Consider the following 16,652-nt stretch of genomic DNA (forward strand, 5'->3'; position numbering starts at 1 on the left):
GGCTTGCGGCTTTCAGTGTTAATAGGCATTCGGATGGGAGCGGCAGCTCTGTTTGTGGATTCTCTACTTATGATCTCTGTTTATTTCGTGTCTTCGGGAAACAATCTCGATGGGTCTATGTAGATAGTACGATGTAGTGCCAAACATAATTCATCTTCGCAAAGAATTGCTTTTCCGTCGAGCTTGCAATGCACACTCGAACCTTGCAAACTTATTTCCAAGATTCCATCTCCTACAAATGGTAAGCTTCTTGTATGTAAAGGATACTCGTAATTTTTGAACACCCAAGCGCAATACAGAGTATCTCTGACCGGCCCATTCAGAGTGAAAGACTGGATACAGAGGATGATAAGTATACTTTTCAAAACACCAAACGCCGGCACCAAGTAAACACACCGAACCTTAATCCAATGCACCAAGTTCACAGCCGAGTCAAACAACAGAACTTAGTAATCCGAGAAAGGCCGCACAGAAGTAGTCCCCCGCTCCCGAAAGTTCAACGACGCCGTAGCCAAATTGCTATACTCCAACCCATCACTGACAGGAAACTTGCCCGGATAACTCTCCGTAGAACGAGACTTTGACCGCCGATTCATCCGCAGCGTCATTGAATTCGTTGAATCCTCTATCTCCGTCGGGAACGAATGCATACTCGCCTCACGAGCCCCGTCAAATGATGCAGCGGGTGACTTCTGGTACGGCTGCGGTGAAACGAGGACTGGGACCGTGGGCTGCGGGCCTGCCGTTTCGACTTGTTTCTGCGTATACGATTGTGACACGTTTTGAGTGGACCGGTGCATTTCAACGACGGAGATGCGCTGCTTTCCCATGGTGGCGTACTTCTTGACCGTGTCGTAGACGAAGGATTCTCGTGCGTGAGCGTGTCGATCTGGGATGTTGGCCCTTACGGGAAGGCGTGGTTCATACGTGATGGCGTCCATCCGCTCGACGGAGTTCTCGGGGTAGCATTGCAGCAAAGTGGCAGGGATCACGGTGGTGGGTTGGCTCTGCTGAGTATGCGATGGGTTCTCATAAGCATATCGGGGGCCGGACATCACACGGAGGGCCGAGTCTTCGTGCATATGAAAAAAATCCGAGACCGGCGGCGAACGGTAGAAAGAAGTAGGTACGATGCTCAGGATGATGTTGACAGTCAATTTCTCAGTTCGCTCAATGGTGCGCCGGAGAGGTGGGAACTCTTGGCTTGAGTTGTAGAATGGGCGGAGGAGCCAGGAGATGCCGTACACGAGTTGCAGATAGAGGAGAGCTGTCACGAGGGCGACGGTCGTGAAGAGGGCAATGGGGAGGTTGACGTGGGAGTAAGTGTTTCGTTTGGGTACTATCAGCGGCATTTGGACAATTGGAACCTGTGGTTCGAGTGGTTCAATGAATGTGAGAGAGTGTGCAGCTGTGGAGGTGATGGAGTCATAATGCAGGACCAGGAATGGGTGTTGAACTGGTGAAGATACAAAGTGTTGGGAGTGGAAGGTGCGATGAAGTCCGTCCCAACTGCATAGAAACAATCCACTGCATGGCTCTATACTCCCGGGTGGGGCGAACCCAGTCGAGTTCCAAAGTTTCCCGAGCCTCCACCTCCGTCCGCTTCAACACCTCCTCTGCTCTCCCGCCTTATGACGACTCGCCTTGCCGCGCGCACTGTCCGGTCATCCATCATGTCCGTCGCTGCGGAATGTAAACATCTCCGGCCGCGACGATTCGCGCCTCTTGATCCCACTCGGGCATCGGATGCACCGCCGTTGAAGGGGATCGTGTTTGACGTAGATGGGACCTTGTGGTAAGCCCCTCTCTACCCATTGGGATTATTCTTGTTGTCATCTTGTCTTTTTCCGTTATTCTCCATATATTGCATTATCTTCGATTGCACCGGAGGCACCACTCATGTCAATATGGGGGATGTCGGTATACATCAGATTCAAGCCGGGAAACTCATCCAACTTCATTTCCATGTTTTAAACCCCACTAACACAATCCAGTCTACCGCAACATCACATGTTTAATGAAATGAGGTGACTTGCTCATACATACACAGCAGTATCAACATCTAGCCCAGTCTAACACAACCTAGAGAAGCACTCGGAATTGACCGCTCAACCGACATCCTCCACCACATCCGCGATCTCCCGACAGCCGAAGACCAAGCCGCAGCCGTGGCCAAGGTCCAAGGCGTAGAGAGACGAGCCATGCTCGACCAACAGCCCCAGCCCGGTCTGACTCGGCTAATGGACTACCTGCAGTCACGCAGTCTCCGACGGGGGCTGTGTACGCGGAATTTCGAGTATGCAGTACTTTTTGGTCTTCCCTTGTCAGAAAGCTAACTGGAAGCAGAGCACCCGTGCAGTATCTCATTCAGAACTACATGCCGAGTCATGTATTCCTACCCATCATCACGCGGGACACCCCGAATGTCATTCCCAAGCCTGACCCGGCGGGAATCCTGCATATTGCCCGGGAATGGGGATTGACGAATCGCGCAGAGAACATGATTATGGTGAGTATTTACTTCTCTTACAGTATTGTTGATTGTGACTGGAAAGCTGACATGTATGATAGGTCGGAGATAGCATCGATGACATGACATCTGGTCATATGGCAGGTGCAGCAACGGTCTTGCTCGTGAATGAGCGCAATGCTCATCTTCAAGAGCATGCCCATACAGATCTGTGTATCAGCCGGCTGGATGAGTTGGTTGATATCCTTGAACAAGGATTTGTTGGTACTCGTGAGCCCGAGTGATCATTTGGTGATCATTTGGCCTAGAAGAGAGTGAAGTCTCTTGTATTAGACCTTACATTACAAAGTAGCTTGAATGTAGCATTGCAGCAAATACAATTTAATTCTCTAGAGGTTAAGCGTATAGATATTTTACTTGCAAAGGCAGTGCCCACCATGATAGGATAAATGTACAAATGCATTAGGTTCGTGATGTTCTTATTATCCCCGACCACGAAGATCGATATCGATTTCCGTGGTCTATTTGCCTCTACGGGGCTTAAATCCACCACCCCGCCCACGGCCCCTACCACCACCGCCTCCTCTTAGAGGCGGGGGACCACGGTTTCCATTGAAAGGCCGCGGTGGGGGCTTTCCCCGAGACTGCTTAGGGACAAATGTGTTGCTGCCAAACTGTATAGCACCACGACCTCTGCCGCGCGATGGAGGTGGAGGTGGAGGACGTCGGCCACCACGAGGCGGGAAACCGCCATCATCGCTCTCTGAAGATGGATCACGAATCTTGGGTCCTCGGCGGTTTTTGCTGCGTGGTCCGCTGCTGGGCGGAGGAGGCTTCGCGGATATAGGCTTTCTTGAGTTGGGCCCCGTGTTGAGGTTCGTGATGGTATTGGGGTCAATACCACTGAGGGTGAAAGATGAGTTAGGAAGAGGCTTGTGGAGAGACGGACAGTCGCCGATCAAATGGCTTGCGCTGATGCAACGAGCGCATGAGAGAGACACTATCACGCCCGTCGCGGTGGGCTCTTGCGCCATGGGCTTCCACAAGGCACTACAATCAGACTCGACATGGTTTGACGAACCGCACAAGTCACAGGGGACTTCGGCAGTAGAGCCTTTCAAGGGAGACGAGCACTGAGCTTCACTGTGGCCTCTTTCCCGGCATCGAGGACATCTTTGCCATGAGGGGCAGGAGGAACTAGGGTGTGTATTCCACGCACCACAGTGCACGCACTAATCGGTTAGCATGATGTTGTCGAAAATCGTCTGCGGGAGAGATATACCTCTTTTGTCGGACACACCTCAGCCAGGTGCCCTAGGCCTTGACACTCAATGCAGACAACGGGAAGTTGAAGATCAATGTCATTGATATCAAGAGCCCAGTGCACATATCTCGCCTGCGTCTCAAAGTCTTCCTGGTTCAAGTCCACCAAGGCAGTGGGTGCAGTGGGATATTTGCAAGAGAAGCGCTGGAACGCATCTTCCTTGGACACGGCGGGACCAGAATCAGATTTGACAAGCGATCCCTTTGCAATTCCATTGGTCTGGCCATTTGCATCCCCATTCATGCGTGAATTATCTGCAAGCAGAGCCTCTGCTGGAGTGGAGTCATTTGCGTTCTTCGCGCCAAGGTTCAACATGATAGAGTCATCAGCCTCGGAATTTGAAGACACCGAGCCGTCGGATTCACTCCTGGAGTCCACTTCGCCCTCTTCTAGGTCACTGCTTTGCTCGGCCTTGTCCTCTTCCGCCGTGTTGGCCGGAGGGTCGCTCGCTCCAGATGAGGCAGAGGCACTGCGGGTGCGCCAGTATGTACCATTCACGGCGTTGAACTGGTTGGCATTGTCGGTTGGCGCAGTCCCGTTGACCGATTGAGCCTTCCTCTTGCCAAGCGACGTGCGAACGGCCGCTTTCTTTCCCTGGTTCCAGCTGATTGCAGGCGCAGTGCTTCCCGCGTGAGGGTTGGCAGAAACCTGTTTGTTGGGCGCATCTGATTCATCAGAGTTGTCGCCAGACTCCGAGCTAGATCCCGAGCTTGATGTATCATCAGGATCAACCTCCAAGGAGTGTGCGCTGAAAGCAGCGCCGCGGGGGACAAAATCGTTCACGTCGTGGCCTGAGCGGGATCGGCCCCGTCGTTGTTTCTTCGTGGGTCGGGAATCGCCATCGTTGGAGTTGTGGGCAGATGAGTTGTTTGATCGAGGGCGCTGGAGGCCAAACGAGGCTGTCCGAGAATCAGCCTCGTCTCCCGAAGAGTCGGCCATGGTGGACTATGGGGTCGTGTCTAATGAAGACTCCGATGTTCCGCGACTTCATATCGGACGGTAAATTTTACGGTGGACCTTACCGACCACTTGTGCAGGACAGACTTTGGAAGCCGCTTGTTGGGGATTGCCTGCACTAGATATCATGGTCGATGATAATCCCGGCATGATTTCTATACGGTGTTTATTTCACTCATTTAGGGCCAGTATGTAGTGGTAAGAGTTACCGGAGAACAGGGGCCTCAAGCACGCTGCCCTAGCGAGAGTGTGTCTCTATTTTGATTCACGCGCTCGGCTCAACAAACACGAATTACTCCCTAAAGTATACCTAACTAGGTAACTAGCTTCTGCAGGTTCTTCTGCATGCATCTCCTCGACGAATGAGCTTACCACGTACAATCTAGGCTGTGCTGGTCGAACTGCAGCCTGTGTTATCGGTCAACCCACCTGGGCCAAGAGAGGACGGTAAACAATCTAGATCGAAATATTCAAATAGTCCCATGACTTTTGCGATCTTGCCACCTACTCGGCTAGGGCCCAAATATAGACCAGCCCGACGGAGGTTAGTGATGGTACAGTAGTCTCGGCGTGAACCGTCCGTGCTGGAGCTGCATTGCACGTGCCCAGACTCTTCTCTTTCCCCAACGTCCTTTTTTATTTCCAATTGTGTTCAGAACCATCCCGGAATCTCAAACCCCCCTCAGATCCGATTTGAGCTCCTTGACACGATCGCGCAGGGAAAAACAAGACTGCCCCGTGACTCCTGACTCCAAACTCCGGGCCGGCCTTTCTTTCTCCAGTTCTGAGTTCTGGGCCGCGTGCCACCTTCATCCCCACGCTCCTTTTCCAACCTACCGCAACCACCTCTCCAGTCACGCTGGCGACCAATACTACCAAATCCTCCCTGCTGGTCCCCAGAACCATCTCCTTTCCTCACGAGATGGACGGGCCACAGCGGTTATCCCCCAACACCCAGAAGCAGGGCCGCCGGCGACGCTCTAGCAGTCTCATCTACCAGGAACCCGCCGAGTCCATCGAGCACACGAGCGACCAGGCCGCCTTGCCCAACCTCAATGCTAACTGGGTCAATGCCAAGGGTGAGTTGGACTGGTTCCCGAATCCCAGGAACTCCCCCGACCGATCCGGTCCGGACACCGCGGACGGGGAACTATCTGCTGGAACCCATAGAGACATCTGTACTGACTGGAATACTGTCGCGTGAACAGGTGCCTGGACCATTCATTTCGTCCTCATCGCTGCCCTCAAGATCTTCTACGACATTATCCCGGGCGTCTCACAGGAGACCTCGTGGACCCTCACCAACATCAGCTACATGTTCGGCTCCTTCCTCATGTTTCACTGGGTGCGGGGCATCCCCTTCGAGTTCAACGCCGGTGCCTACGACAATCTCAACATGTGGGAGCAGATCGACAACGGCGATCAGTACACCCCGGCCAAAAAGTTCCTGCTCAGCGTGCCCATCATGCTCTTCCTCCTCAGCACCCACTATACACACTACGACGTGACCTATTTCATTATCAACTTCCTGGCCACCCTGGGAGTTGTCATTCCCAAACTGCCTTTTGTAGGTGTCTCCTTTCATCCGCGGGTATTGGACTCCGTGCTAACCCCCCTTCCAGTCGCATCGGTTGCGAATAGGCCTCTTCTCCGACTTACCAGAGGAATAATAGCTATTTCCCGTGGCTCTCCTCTTTTTTTTTCTTTTTTGCTACATTGGCGTATTTTTTTCTGGCCTCCGAGCTCGCTCCTTGTCCTTTTTTCTCTCCTTGTTCGCCCGCTCCCTCACACCGAGGTTTTGCATTGCGTTGATCCACGGAGTTTTGATCCGTCGTTGGCTGCCGCAATTTTCTTTCTCTTTTGGCAAATATGACGAAAACCCCCTTGACCTGCGAGCGACAGAGCCTGGTGCTTCACCTCCCTGTCCTTGTCTAGATCTTACAGTTTTAGAGCCATGAATATCTTATTCTGCACAACTTCTCTCCTTTTACCTGTGTGGCTTTGGCTGGGTACTCCAAGCTCTCCAAGGTTGTAAATTGTAGACTGCTGGAGTAAACATGGGGCCTGTAGGATGCCAACGTCCGAAATCGCGTGCTAAGCATGCACGTGCTAAGCATGCAAGTCATCAGCTTGGTTTGGCTCATGCGGGACCATTGCATCATAGCATGAAGCTGCACTTTCCGTTCGCGTATCCAACATGCAATGATAGTGTCGGTGTTGACTGTGGTGCAACTAGCTCTGTAGTTTTGTTTGTGAATACTAAACAGATCCTCGGGGAATCTTTATCTTATGTCAATTGACTAACTAGAAAACTAACTAGAGATCTTGGATTTGTATATTTGTCGAATGTGTTGCTAGAAAATACTGTTTGTTCCCAAGCTTTACTGGACACGAAGACACTTCTTTATTTTTGACACGAAAACAAGAACGAATGGACCAGAATTCAGATAAATCTCATTCGCATACTACTTTACTCACTCCATCTCTCTATTAGATGCCACGAGACTGTTCAATTGATTGAACCACCAAAACACACAACCTGACTAAGCGGTTATCGATAAGCGCGTCAACGACGCGATCGAACGAAATGTCGGACCATTCTGAGGCCATGGGTCCCCCAGGCGATATGGTGTATCGCAAACCTGCGGTGCTTTCATTCGAGATCATTCAACACACAGGCATTTTCTTTGAGGAGCAGCTATGTATGTTTGCCTCCACCTTGATCAACCGTCGGCTAACCCGACTACAGATACCCAAGCGTTGAACCTCCTATTCAGCACTCTTGCTTCCGGAACATATGCCTCAGAGGCAGTGATAGCCCCATTACCCCAGCATATTGCTCTTGCTGGCACCTTCCTTGTCCACCCGTCGACTACAACCCGTGCCAAAACTGCTGAACAGAAAGAGGCAGCCCATGTTGCGCTACGGCTCCTGCGACTCATCAGTACATTGATTACTCCCCAGGATGCCAGACTTGACCTGGCATTTTGCTTCAAACACACTCAGACCTCGCGATCGGGAAGGCTGCTTTATGCAAACGAGGATTCTTCCCCCGATCTACCCCACGATAAGACCGATTGGCAGAGATTAGGTGTGGCCAACGAGTCCTCACTTTGGTCGCGCGCCGAAGACTTTTGGCATGCCGTTGGATGGGCATTTAATTGCTCGGTACTTCATTCAGAGCGGTGGGAGCATTGGCAAATCTGGCTCCGGTTCATGTGCGATATACTTTTGGATGATTGGAATGTGCGAGTGCAGGAGTATGAAGAGTTTCAGGAGAAGAAACAGAAGGATGGTCAGGAGCCCACAACACCGGAGCAACCCAAAGGCAAAGGGGCTCGGTCAAAGAAGAATGATGGTTTGGACATCTTCCGGGAAAGCATGCTCTTCCGATACATTCATGGGAATAGACATGGACAGAATCGCCGAATCATCCGGGCTATCTTTGCAGATGGTAGCACCGCCTCGGTGAATGAGTTCCGACAGGTGTTTCCCAAGGAATTGAAACACTCCAAGTCGAAAGCACGACCCGAAAAGGCCAAGAAGCGAGACCGCGAAGTCAATTTTGAGCAGGAAGAATACGGCGACTACCTATCTCAAGACGAATCAGATGAAGAGGGCAATGAAACCACAGACCCAAGCATGTCGAATTCCCGCTCTTCCTCTCCCCCGGCAGGCTCTAAGTCCCGGCGAACGAAGCGTACGAGACGAGGCACAAGAAGCGCAGCAGATCCAACCGCCGCCGAGCCGCTCCGAGACTCTGCAGACGCAGTTCAGACCACCTTAACCCATCACGGCGGCGGCGTTTCCACCATGGGTGGGCTAGAGTCACTCGGACTGCGAAAGAGACTTCTCGGACTCTTATCAAGGGTTTCCGAGCGCATTCCGAGCGACTTTATACATTTCTCCGAGCTTTACTACCTTTTTGTCGAAAACATTCGACCCCTACCTCTGCCAATTTTCCAGACATTTGTCAGTCCCTACGTCCTCCCAGAACTCCCGGACGAGCAGCAGACGACCCTTTGTCAAGCGTTACTGCTCTTCATGCTCGAGAGTAGTGCCCCAAACATGCATGACGAGGACCTCAATCAAGACAATATGGAGAACTGCTTCCTCCCGTTTGCAGCGTCAACAGCCAGCATCGTTGATAACGTCAAGGTGTCCATTATTCTCGAGGCATCGATCATCCTACTGGCTAACAGTAACATGCTGACACTGACGCCTTCATTCAAAGAAGCTATTGAGAATGGGATTCTGCGACGGGCTGAAAGGGCTCAGGATGATATGCGGCGCAGTGCCGCAAGCCGGAACATGGAATCACTTGAGTGGTGCTGGTTGGTGGAGAGTGGGGAGAGACTGATGTTCCTGGTTGAGCTACTGGCATCGCGGCCTAGCCAGCAGGCTTCCCAAGGTTGAGGGTTGATAACGATATTCACGACGTCAATGATTATGATTCATATCCAAGCGGACAGTCGTCTATATTTCTATTCTTTATTAAAAAATCAAAAGTTTAATCACTGTGAACATACCCTGCCCTGTCGACTACTTCGCGAGGTTGAAGTGTATGGCTGCAAGGAAGTCAGTGTATAATTCTGCTATCTACAACCTGTGCCATGGCATGAGTAGCCTCAATTGGAAATAACAAATTATAAAAAGAAGCAGTTTCCGGGCGGGAATCATCGCATGAAAAACAATCCACCGCGCCGACGCAAAAAAACGAGAAAAACCCTTCAGGCTGTCGAAGTATCGAAGTAAAATAGCGAGCCAAAAGATAAAGAAACCTCCCCTAAGTTGACTAGGTTGAATAGGTGGGCGAGATCAATATCAAGCGTTTACCGCGGCGGGCGAGGCCCGATAATCTGGCGCCTGGCACCTCCAATACCCAAACCAGGACCACCGCGGTTCTGGTTATCGCCGCCCAGGTAGCCGTACTGATGAACGTCCCAGGACTGACCCGGTCCCGAGCCGGAGGTGGAATCGTGAATGCCATTGCCGGCAGCGGCTTGGGTTTGCTTTTGGTTCTCCTCCCATTCGCGCTGGCGCTCGCGTTCACGCTCCATCTCACGTTCCAGGAGGGACTTCGATGCCCAGCCTCCGGCTTTGGTTTTTTGCTGAGAGGCCATGCGACGGCTGTTCTCGGCGTCGACTTCGGAGGTCGTGGAGTAGTCCTGGGCACGGTGGGTGGCAGGGGCAGGAGCTACGGGGGCAGGATTGGAGGAGAGGTAACGATCCACGCGGTTTGGATCACGGTTAACTGAGTAAGCTGTCGGGTCTGGGAGGGGACGCGGAGGTGGGGGAAGCTCTCTAGCCGGCGGCGTTGGCTGAGATGACTTGACGGGCTCTGGAAGTGGACGAGGAGGCGGAGGCGCTGCTTGTTCTTCAGCTTGCTCGGGTTCTTCCTGCGATGACGGCATGTCCTGGTTCTTGATCCATTCTCCACGGAGCATGCGGCGCTCCTGTTCAAGAGATGAAAGGTTGTAGCTGGGCTTCGGAGGAACGGGGATGGGGCGTCCAGGACGGCCGTTGTTGCGCACTGAAGAGTCTCCGCTCTTCTGGTCTTGAACTCCTTGCCTCTCAGTCTCGTATTGACGCTCGCGCTCCTTGGCAAGCTCTAGTTCACGCTCAAGCTCTTTGATACGGCGGCTCTCTGCTGTCTCTCCGGCCGGCTCGGGTGCGGCAGCGGCAGCCTGGCCAGCTTGGTACTGGCTGAGGAATTGGCCGTTAAGACGAGCATCATTGGCTCGTTTCCGGTCTTGCCGCTCCTGTTCAAATCGCGCCTCGGCTTCTTTCTCCTCAGCAGCTCGGCGCTGTTCCTCTGCTTCCCATTGACGCTTCTCTGCGTCCCACCGCTTCTTCTCTTCTTCCATCTCAAGGCGTTCCTTCTCCCTCATACGAGCCGTTTCCTCTTCCCAGCGTCGCTCTTCCTCGGCCTTAGCCTGAGCCTCCTGCTCTTCGATCTCTCGTTGGCGAGCACGTTCGGCTTCCTCCCTCTCAGCTTCTTGCTGGCGGATTCGGTCTTCCTCTTCCCGCCTGCGCTTCTCTTTCTCGGCAAGACTGGGTACAGCAGGAGATGATGAAGTGATTTGCCGCCGAGCCCCGAATGCAATGCCCTGGTTGCCCTGACTAGCTCCACCCATGTAGCCGTACTGATGGATGTTCCAGGCTGGCGCAGTCGATGACTCATCTCCCTTCTTACTCCAGGAGCTCATGGACCCAGTTCGATCGGCGTCACTGACATTGCTGGATGCACGACCTGATCGGTTGTACAACCCCGGGCTTGACGAACCCGTCGCATTTGGGCTGACCATAGCCCGCTTGCTCTGGGGACCGACAGTTCGAGGAAACTTGTTTGGCTCGAGGGCATTAGCCCGTCGGCTAAATGCAGCGAGGCACTGGAGCACTTGCGCAGGATCCTTAGCTTCGTAGAGATCCACGGTGAGGAAGACGTCGTGAGGGGGAAGGCTGAGAGGTGGCATTTGGCATGCGCGTAGGAAATGGGAGATGTTCTCCATTTGTACAAAGGGCATCGAAGACTGCTTATACTTCACACCGGGTGACACGGCCAGATTGACCAGCCTGATAAGACAAAGGGTCAGTCCGAGTTCCAACTCCATTGACGCCACCAACCATGCGATTGAGACTTACTTGCAGAGTGCCGAGCCATCCTTCAAGCCTTCCAGCAGGTCGCCGGATGGCAGTTTCTCGCGCAGAACCTCCTCAATCCAGTCGCGTACCTCCGCGGCTGCTTGCGGGGTATAGCGGGATAGGCGCATATTGCGCAGGTCTTTGTCAAGAGAAGTTACCGAAGCCATGATCGGCGTTTTATCATTGAAATCCGGTGCGGAGCGTATAGTGTATGCGAGTGAAGGTGGATTGTTGAGTTCAGGTCGAAGAGTATCCCTTTAATCCGGTGCCTGATCGGCCCCAACGGTGGGGAGGGGGTTGGGTATCAGAGTTGAGAAAATGCAGTGCAATTAACCAAGTCGGGGCGAAGAGTGAAATAGGAATCACAGAAAAATTCCGAAGATTCCTGAAGCGAAGAGAGTGAGAGACAGGGAAAGAAGGTGGAATGGAATGTTCGGACTGTTTATTTCGGCTCCGATGACGTTCCTGATCTTCTCCCTTCCCGCGACTTTTTCTCCACGCCTCATCTACTCAGCTTCACATTCTCCCCGCAAAAATGGTGAACAGCCTTTGGTTCAAGTGGAAAAGCCTTCGCCTACCATGGCGCAAAATGTATATTGTCGGTGAGTCGCCCCTGCCATCGTCGGCGCTTTATGCGCCTAGAAATCCCCGGTCTTCGCTGACTACCTACTAGGCCAGGACCTCGCCGGGAACACCTTCTGGGTATTCAAGGACGTGGCAAATGCCAATCGACTACGTCGTATCGTTAAATTTGACCCCAGAGCCCACTTCGACGAGGTCCAAGTGACGCGTGAGTCCCCTTAGGAGGATGCGCACTGGCTTTGCCACCGCAGAATGCATCTTTTATGAAAGGAACGCCACGCTAACTACGACTTGAATCCAATAGCGCAATGGCACCAATGGCTTCGATACCTCCGAGAAAACCCGCCGACCATTGAGGAACAGCGACAAGACCTCATGCGCCAGGCTAATATGAAGAACCTCGCTCGACTCGCCGACGAACGTTGGGCCAGCAAGCCGTCTTTCCTTGATAAACCTCCGACACAACAGCCAAAACCTACACCACAAAACAGCCAAGCTACCGAAAGCACAAAACCGGACAATGCCACCTCAACACAAAATGCATCGTCCCCCGCAGAGCCAACGCCACAACCTGAACCCGTTCCCGAGACAAAACCCAAGAAACCAGAGAATCCATGGGATAAGGCTGTTAACCCAGGAGATGACTGGCAACCCGAGTCATGGACACCTAAATCCCATCGGTGAAAAACGATGTGGGAGAAAAGCTTCATTATCGACATCTGAAATTGACTCGCTGTGATTGGCGGATGGGAACGCACTGGGCAAATGCCACTCCGAGCTCGATCATTCTACTAGGATCAATATTCTGGCCCTGTGGAGTTTCCCAAAATATTTTGGGGAGCATTTGACGCCTCCATGCTCTAATACCCTTTTGTCCCTGATGCCAGGTCTTGAGTATCGAAGATTTGCGCTGGGAAAAGTGCGCAGGCATTTGACCTCAAAGGAAATGTCTTCATGCGCTTTTCCATTGTCTGAGTCACATCAGCTAGTCATGACCTAGCCTCTGTACATTATTCTCGTTCATGTATCGCATATATTGTATACCTATGCCTGGTGTATCTCCAGGTGGATAATTCCTCTCGTCGAATTTAGAGAAATTCCCTGCTCTACATTTACAAGCTCTTCAGGTTCTTAATACGATCTACACCGGAAAGGAAACCGTGATGTTGTGCGGCCCGAAGGCCTTTTTTTGGATTTTCAAGTTTTCTATATGTTCCCTCCCTCCCATCCCAAAACAAACGAGAGAGTAGTAATGAGTTTTTTTTCGTCAGTTTTACACCCCCTTTGCACCATTTCTTTTTTGGAAGATTTTGTAGGGTTGGTTAGTGTGTATCCATGCGTAATGCATCCATCTCCATACGACGTGCGGTTGAAATCCCAATAAAGCAGTAAAATCAAAAGCTCCAGAAAGAACGCAGCAAATCTTTTTTCCGCAGGTTTTCTAGTTTCAACTGTTTTGGATTTTTGTAATTGTTTGCCGATTATTTGAGAAGAGAAAATTCACTGTAAAAAATACAGTGTAAGTCATGAGAAATTCGATGTCCAGTACGGGAACAAGCGATTAGCGTGGAAAAACTTCAAGGAAACTGAACCAGGTCCTCAGATGTAGGCCATTTTCTCCTGTGCACTACCAAGCAACTTGACTATGTGGTCGGGCCTATTCAACTCGAGTGGCTCTCTGGTTTCCTGGCATCTGTAGAAGTATGCTCGCATGTATCTCCGGGCCCGGTCACAGAACTTGTCTGCGAGGAAGGCAGGGGTGGCATAACTGATTGAGCGTGTGCAACGACCCATCATGTAGCAGATACTATGGGTCAGTTCCTGGAGGGAGTCAGCCGGCTTGGGGTCAGCATTCGAGGCGCTAAAGATCTCGTCCCAGATGACGATGTAATGCGCTGGACGGGCTGAACCCTGGAGTGGTGTTTGTGCCTGCAAGTAGAAGTCCCAATAGATAGAGCGAGTGACGCCCCGGTCGACGACCAAGCCATTCTTTGGGCCATCGGTTCTGTCTGCATCCCCGGGCTTGGTTTGGTAGAAGCGCACGTTGTGTCGTTTGCCAGCCACGACGATGGTGACATTCGGCTGTTTATCAGGGTATACGGCCTGGACTGCATCTTTGACGAGCTTGAGTTCTTTGTCCAAGACCATTTTGAACTGAACTTCGCTGACACCATCGCGATAGATCAGAATATTTGCAGGGAATACTTTGTTCTCGTTCTTCCATCTGTGCAGGCGGCCCAGCATCATGCTCTTTAGATGCTCAACTTCCTCCTTGCGGCGCTCCTGCACCCTGACCTCGCCCGGCCATTGTCCCATTGGTGAATCTGTACTAGCCACAATTGTTGCCATACTGGGGAAATTGTCCGGGTCAGTAGGAGATGGGTGAGTCACATCGAGACCAACGACCATGGTATTTCTTGACATAATCAGGCGAGGAGCGGCGCTGAGCGTCTGGTTGACACCACCAAGCTTCAAGTTGACCTTCATGGTGTTGTTTGCCATGTACTGCTGGTCGGCTTTGAAAAACTTGCTGGCGAGACAGCAGTGAGTCAAGACGCCGGCCTTGGTCTCACTGATGTATTTGATGTGGTCGAAGATGCGATCCACGCCGGGAGGAAGCGAGATAACCACAATGTCGACCTGTGCCCTCTGGAGAGTCTTGAATATGCCATTGATTTGTTCAATCCAATCCTTGGGTCTGTCCTCAACCTCGACCAACTCGGGTTCACGCGACAAAGAAGGCCACCTCATGCCCTGTTCCCTTCCTTGTTTGGCGAGAGCCTCAAACGCGCGGACGTGTTCCCCATCTCGTGGCTTCTGATTGTGTTTGTGAAAAACGTAAGCGGCCCAACGATTGATGGTGACAGGCGTGTAGAATTGCTGGCCCTTGAGGTTCCAAGAGCCGAACTTGGGAACCAGCGTCCTCCCTTTTCCATATTTCAGAGTGGGAGCCGAGAGAAGGCGTCCAGGCACAGCGATCATTTCCTTTAAGAATCGCATTCCAAGTTCGTCTGTTTGATTATTCATTCCCATGATCTTCAGACCGTCCTGCGTGATGGACTGGTAGTTCGCGGGCGGCTTGCGGCAGCTGAACGCAATGATATTCTGGCGTTGGATTAACGCCAACTCACCCATGAAGCGCTGTCCATGTGGAACAATGCAGACATCCAAAGGAAGGTAGATCGGTCGCACAAAACTGCCAATATTCACCACAGGCCAGTCATGATACTTAAGGTCCATTTTGTATTCTGCAATGATGATGTTTGTCACATTAGTACCGAACAGAACATAAACGGAGTGGTGTACATACCCGCTTTGAAGTAGTCGGTGACGCTGATGTACTTTCCAGTTTGAAGCCTTTTCCCTTCGCTATCCTGGTTGTACTTGAAGAATTTGACTTCGTCCGCGCTGGCTCCCAGACGTGGTACTACGGGGGGATTTGGGTCGGTGGCCTGCTTGAACTTGGTCTTCGGGTCATATCCGTCACGGTTAGGATAGGCAAGGCCCCAAATGCTCCTCTGCCGATAAACCTCTACCCCGTTTTCCATACGCTTGCAAAGATGAGTTACGTTAACGCGAAGCCGATTGATGTATCGATTCAGCAGGACGATATCATCTCTATGAACCTCCCTGAACTTGAGGAAAATAATTTGCAAGGGACCTTGCAGGAAGAACGAGCTGTGATTGATGCCCAAGTTAACCAGGATGCGATTGTCGCATACTCTCACGCTGGAGTTGAAGCCACGAATACACTCGATGCCGCCCCCGAGATAGCACGCTTGCTTTCTGGTGTCGGTCCAGAAAACCTTGGTGCCATTGGCGCTCTTGATGGTCGCAACGCCTGCGTCTCTGAACGGATGAGCACTCATGAGAATGTTCATAAGTCGAATGGTGCTCAGCTCTGCTGGGGTTTGCTCTCGAAGGGAGGTACTGTCAAGGCTCGTCAACAGTTGCGAGGGTTCACCCAGTTCGCCTCGGCTCAGCACGACGTCGAAGTCTTTTGCACCTCTCAAGTTTGCGTCGACGGTAACTGTCATTGGACTGTGAACTGTTAAGTCTTTCATGGCAACGATTTCCTGGGCGCCATCAGTGGCGGCGTGAGCCTCTCTGACCTCCCGCTTACCCATGAGTTCTATGAAAACTTCCCGACGGAGACGAACATTCTGCGGTTCTGGAATAATCTTCACTCTGTGGGACATCCACTTCGGTGATTTGAACATGGCCTCAAAGAAGTTGGCGCGCACGATGATTTCTGTTCCGTTGCTGCCATACTCAGGGCGAAGAGCGAGTTGTCCCGTCTTGGCCCGCTGACCTCTGTTCTGGGCAATACATTTGTCTTCGAACTTGGTGATTTCCCTGTTGACCTTCGGTTCATACTTGTAAAGGATGCTATATTAGGTCACGTTAGCAGTGTGTCATTGCAGAACATCTTGATGAACTCACATCGGGTCAACGTCCGGCTCTTTTGGGACACTGGGACCACGTCCACCACCGCCTTGGTTGAAGCCACCACCAGATGAAGGGCCTCGAGAACCACCTTGTCCACGGCCGCCTCGGTCTCCGCCGCGATCACCACCGCGATCACCACCGCGGCCTCGGTTGCCGCCTCCATCGGAACGGCCACCATGGATGGGGAGGTTTCGGCCTCCGCGATTGCCAGACATCTTGATTTAT

At 52.1% G+C, this 16,652-nt stretch overlaps 8 protein-coding genes across 8 annotated transcripts; 4 read left to right on the forward strand and 4 right to left on the reverse strand.

The window, feature by feature from the left end:
* Window positions 1-446: 446 nt before the first annotated feature.
* On the reverse strand, window positions 447-1,352 carry N7498_009447 (uncharacterized protein; the record flags this gene model as incomplete). Its single annotated transcript, XM_058456503.1, has 1 exon — window positions 447-1,352. One exon carries the CDS (start codon window positions 1,350-1,352, stop codon window positions 447-449), a length of 906 nt encoding a protein of 301 aa, XP_058303402.1.
* Window positions 1,353-1,631: 279 nt separating this feature from the next.
* On the forward strand, window positions 1,632-2,754 carry N7498_009448 (putative haloacid dehalogenase-like hydrolase; the record flags this gene model as incomplete). The annotated part of the gene is made up of 5 exons (XM_058456504.1): window positions 1,632-1,795; window positions 1,995-2,027; window positions 2,087-2,296; window positions 2,347-2,509; window positions 2,572-2,754. The coding sequence occupies 5 exons, from the start codon at window positions 1,632-1,634 to the stop codon at window positions 2,752-2,754; spliced, it is 753 nt and encodes a 250-aa protein (XP_058303403.1).
* A 237-nt stretch (window positions 2,755-2,991) lies between these two features.
* Window positions 2,992-4,733, reverse strand: N7498_009449 (zinc knuckle domain protein; the record flags this gene model as incomplete). The annotated part of the gene is made up of 2 exons (XM_058456505.1): window positions 2,992-3,702; window positions 3,753-4,733. The coding sequence occupies 2 exons, from the start codon at window positions 4,731-4,733 to the stop codon at window positions 2,992-2,994; spliced, it is 1,692 nt and encodes a 563-aa protein (XP_058303404.1).
* Window positions 4,734-5,673: 940 nt separating this feature from the next.
* N7498_009450 (ORMDL family protein) lies at window positions 5,674-6,421 on the forward strand (the record flags this gene model as incomplete). The annotated part of the gene is made up of 3 exons (XM_058456506.1): window positions 5,674-5,830; window positions 5,960-6,318; window positions 6,374-6,421. 3 exons carry the CDS (start codon window positions 5,674-5,676, stop codon window positions 6,419-6,421), a joined length of 564 nt encoding a protein of 187 aa, XP_058303405.1.
* Window positions 6,422-7,338: 917 nt separating this feature from the next.
* On the forward strand, window positions 7,339-9,167 carry N7498_009451 (uncharacterized protein; the record flags this gene model as incomplete). The annotated part of the gene is made up of 2 exons (XM_058456507.1): window positions 7,339-7,453; window positions 7,501-9,167. 2 exons carry the CDS (start codon window positions 7,339-7,341, stop codon window positions 9,165-9,167), a joined length of 1,782 nt encoding a protein of 593 aa, XP_058303406.1.
* A 416-nt stretch (window positions 9,168-9,583) lies between these two features.
* N7498_009452 (calponin homology domain protein) lies at window positions 9,584-11,563 on the reverse strand (the record flags this gene model as incomplete). Its single annotated transcript, XM_058456508.1, has 2 exons — window positions 9,584-11,327; window positions 11,397-11,563. The coding sequence occupies 2 exons, from the start codon at window positions 11,561-11,563 to the stop codon at window positions 9,584-9,586; spliced, it is 1,911 nt and encodes a 636-aa protein (XP_058303407.1).
* Window positions 11,564-11,931: 368 nt separating this feature from the next.
* On the forward strand, window positions 11,932-12,662 carry N7498_009453 (uncharacterized protein; the record flags this gene model as incomplete). The annotated part of the gene is made up of 3 exons (XM_058456509.1): window positions 11,932-11,998; window positions 12,070-12,186; window positions 12,283-12,662. The coding sequence occupies 3 exons, from the start codon at window positions 11,932-11,934 to the stop codon at window positions 12,660-12,662; spliced, it is 564 nt and encodes a 187-aa protein (XP_058303408.1).
* Window positions 12,663-13,577: 915 nt separating this feature from the next.
* On the reverse strand, window positions 13,578-16,642 carry N7498_009454 (argonaute/piwi family protein; the record flags this gene model as incomplete). The annotated part of the gene is made up of 3 exons (XM_058456510.1): window positions 13,578-15,226; window positions 15,289-16,367; window positions 16,422-16,642. The coding sequence occupies 3 exons, from the start codon at window positions 16,640-16,642 to the stop codon at window positions 13,578-13,580; spliced, it is 2,949 nt and encodes a 982-aa protein (XP_058303409.1).
* Window positions 16,643-16,652: the final 10 nt, after the last annotated feature.

The sequence above is a fragment of the Penicillium cinerascens genome (genome assembly GCF_028974065.1).
Source record: "Penicillium cinerascens strain IBT 15544 chromosome Unknown scaffold_4_segment0_segment1, whole genome shotgun sequence".
Classification (NCBI taxonomy): domain Eukaryota; kingdom Fungi; phylum Ascomycota; class Eurotiomycetes; order Eurotiales; family Aspergillaceae; genus Penicillium; species Penicillium cinerascens.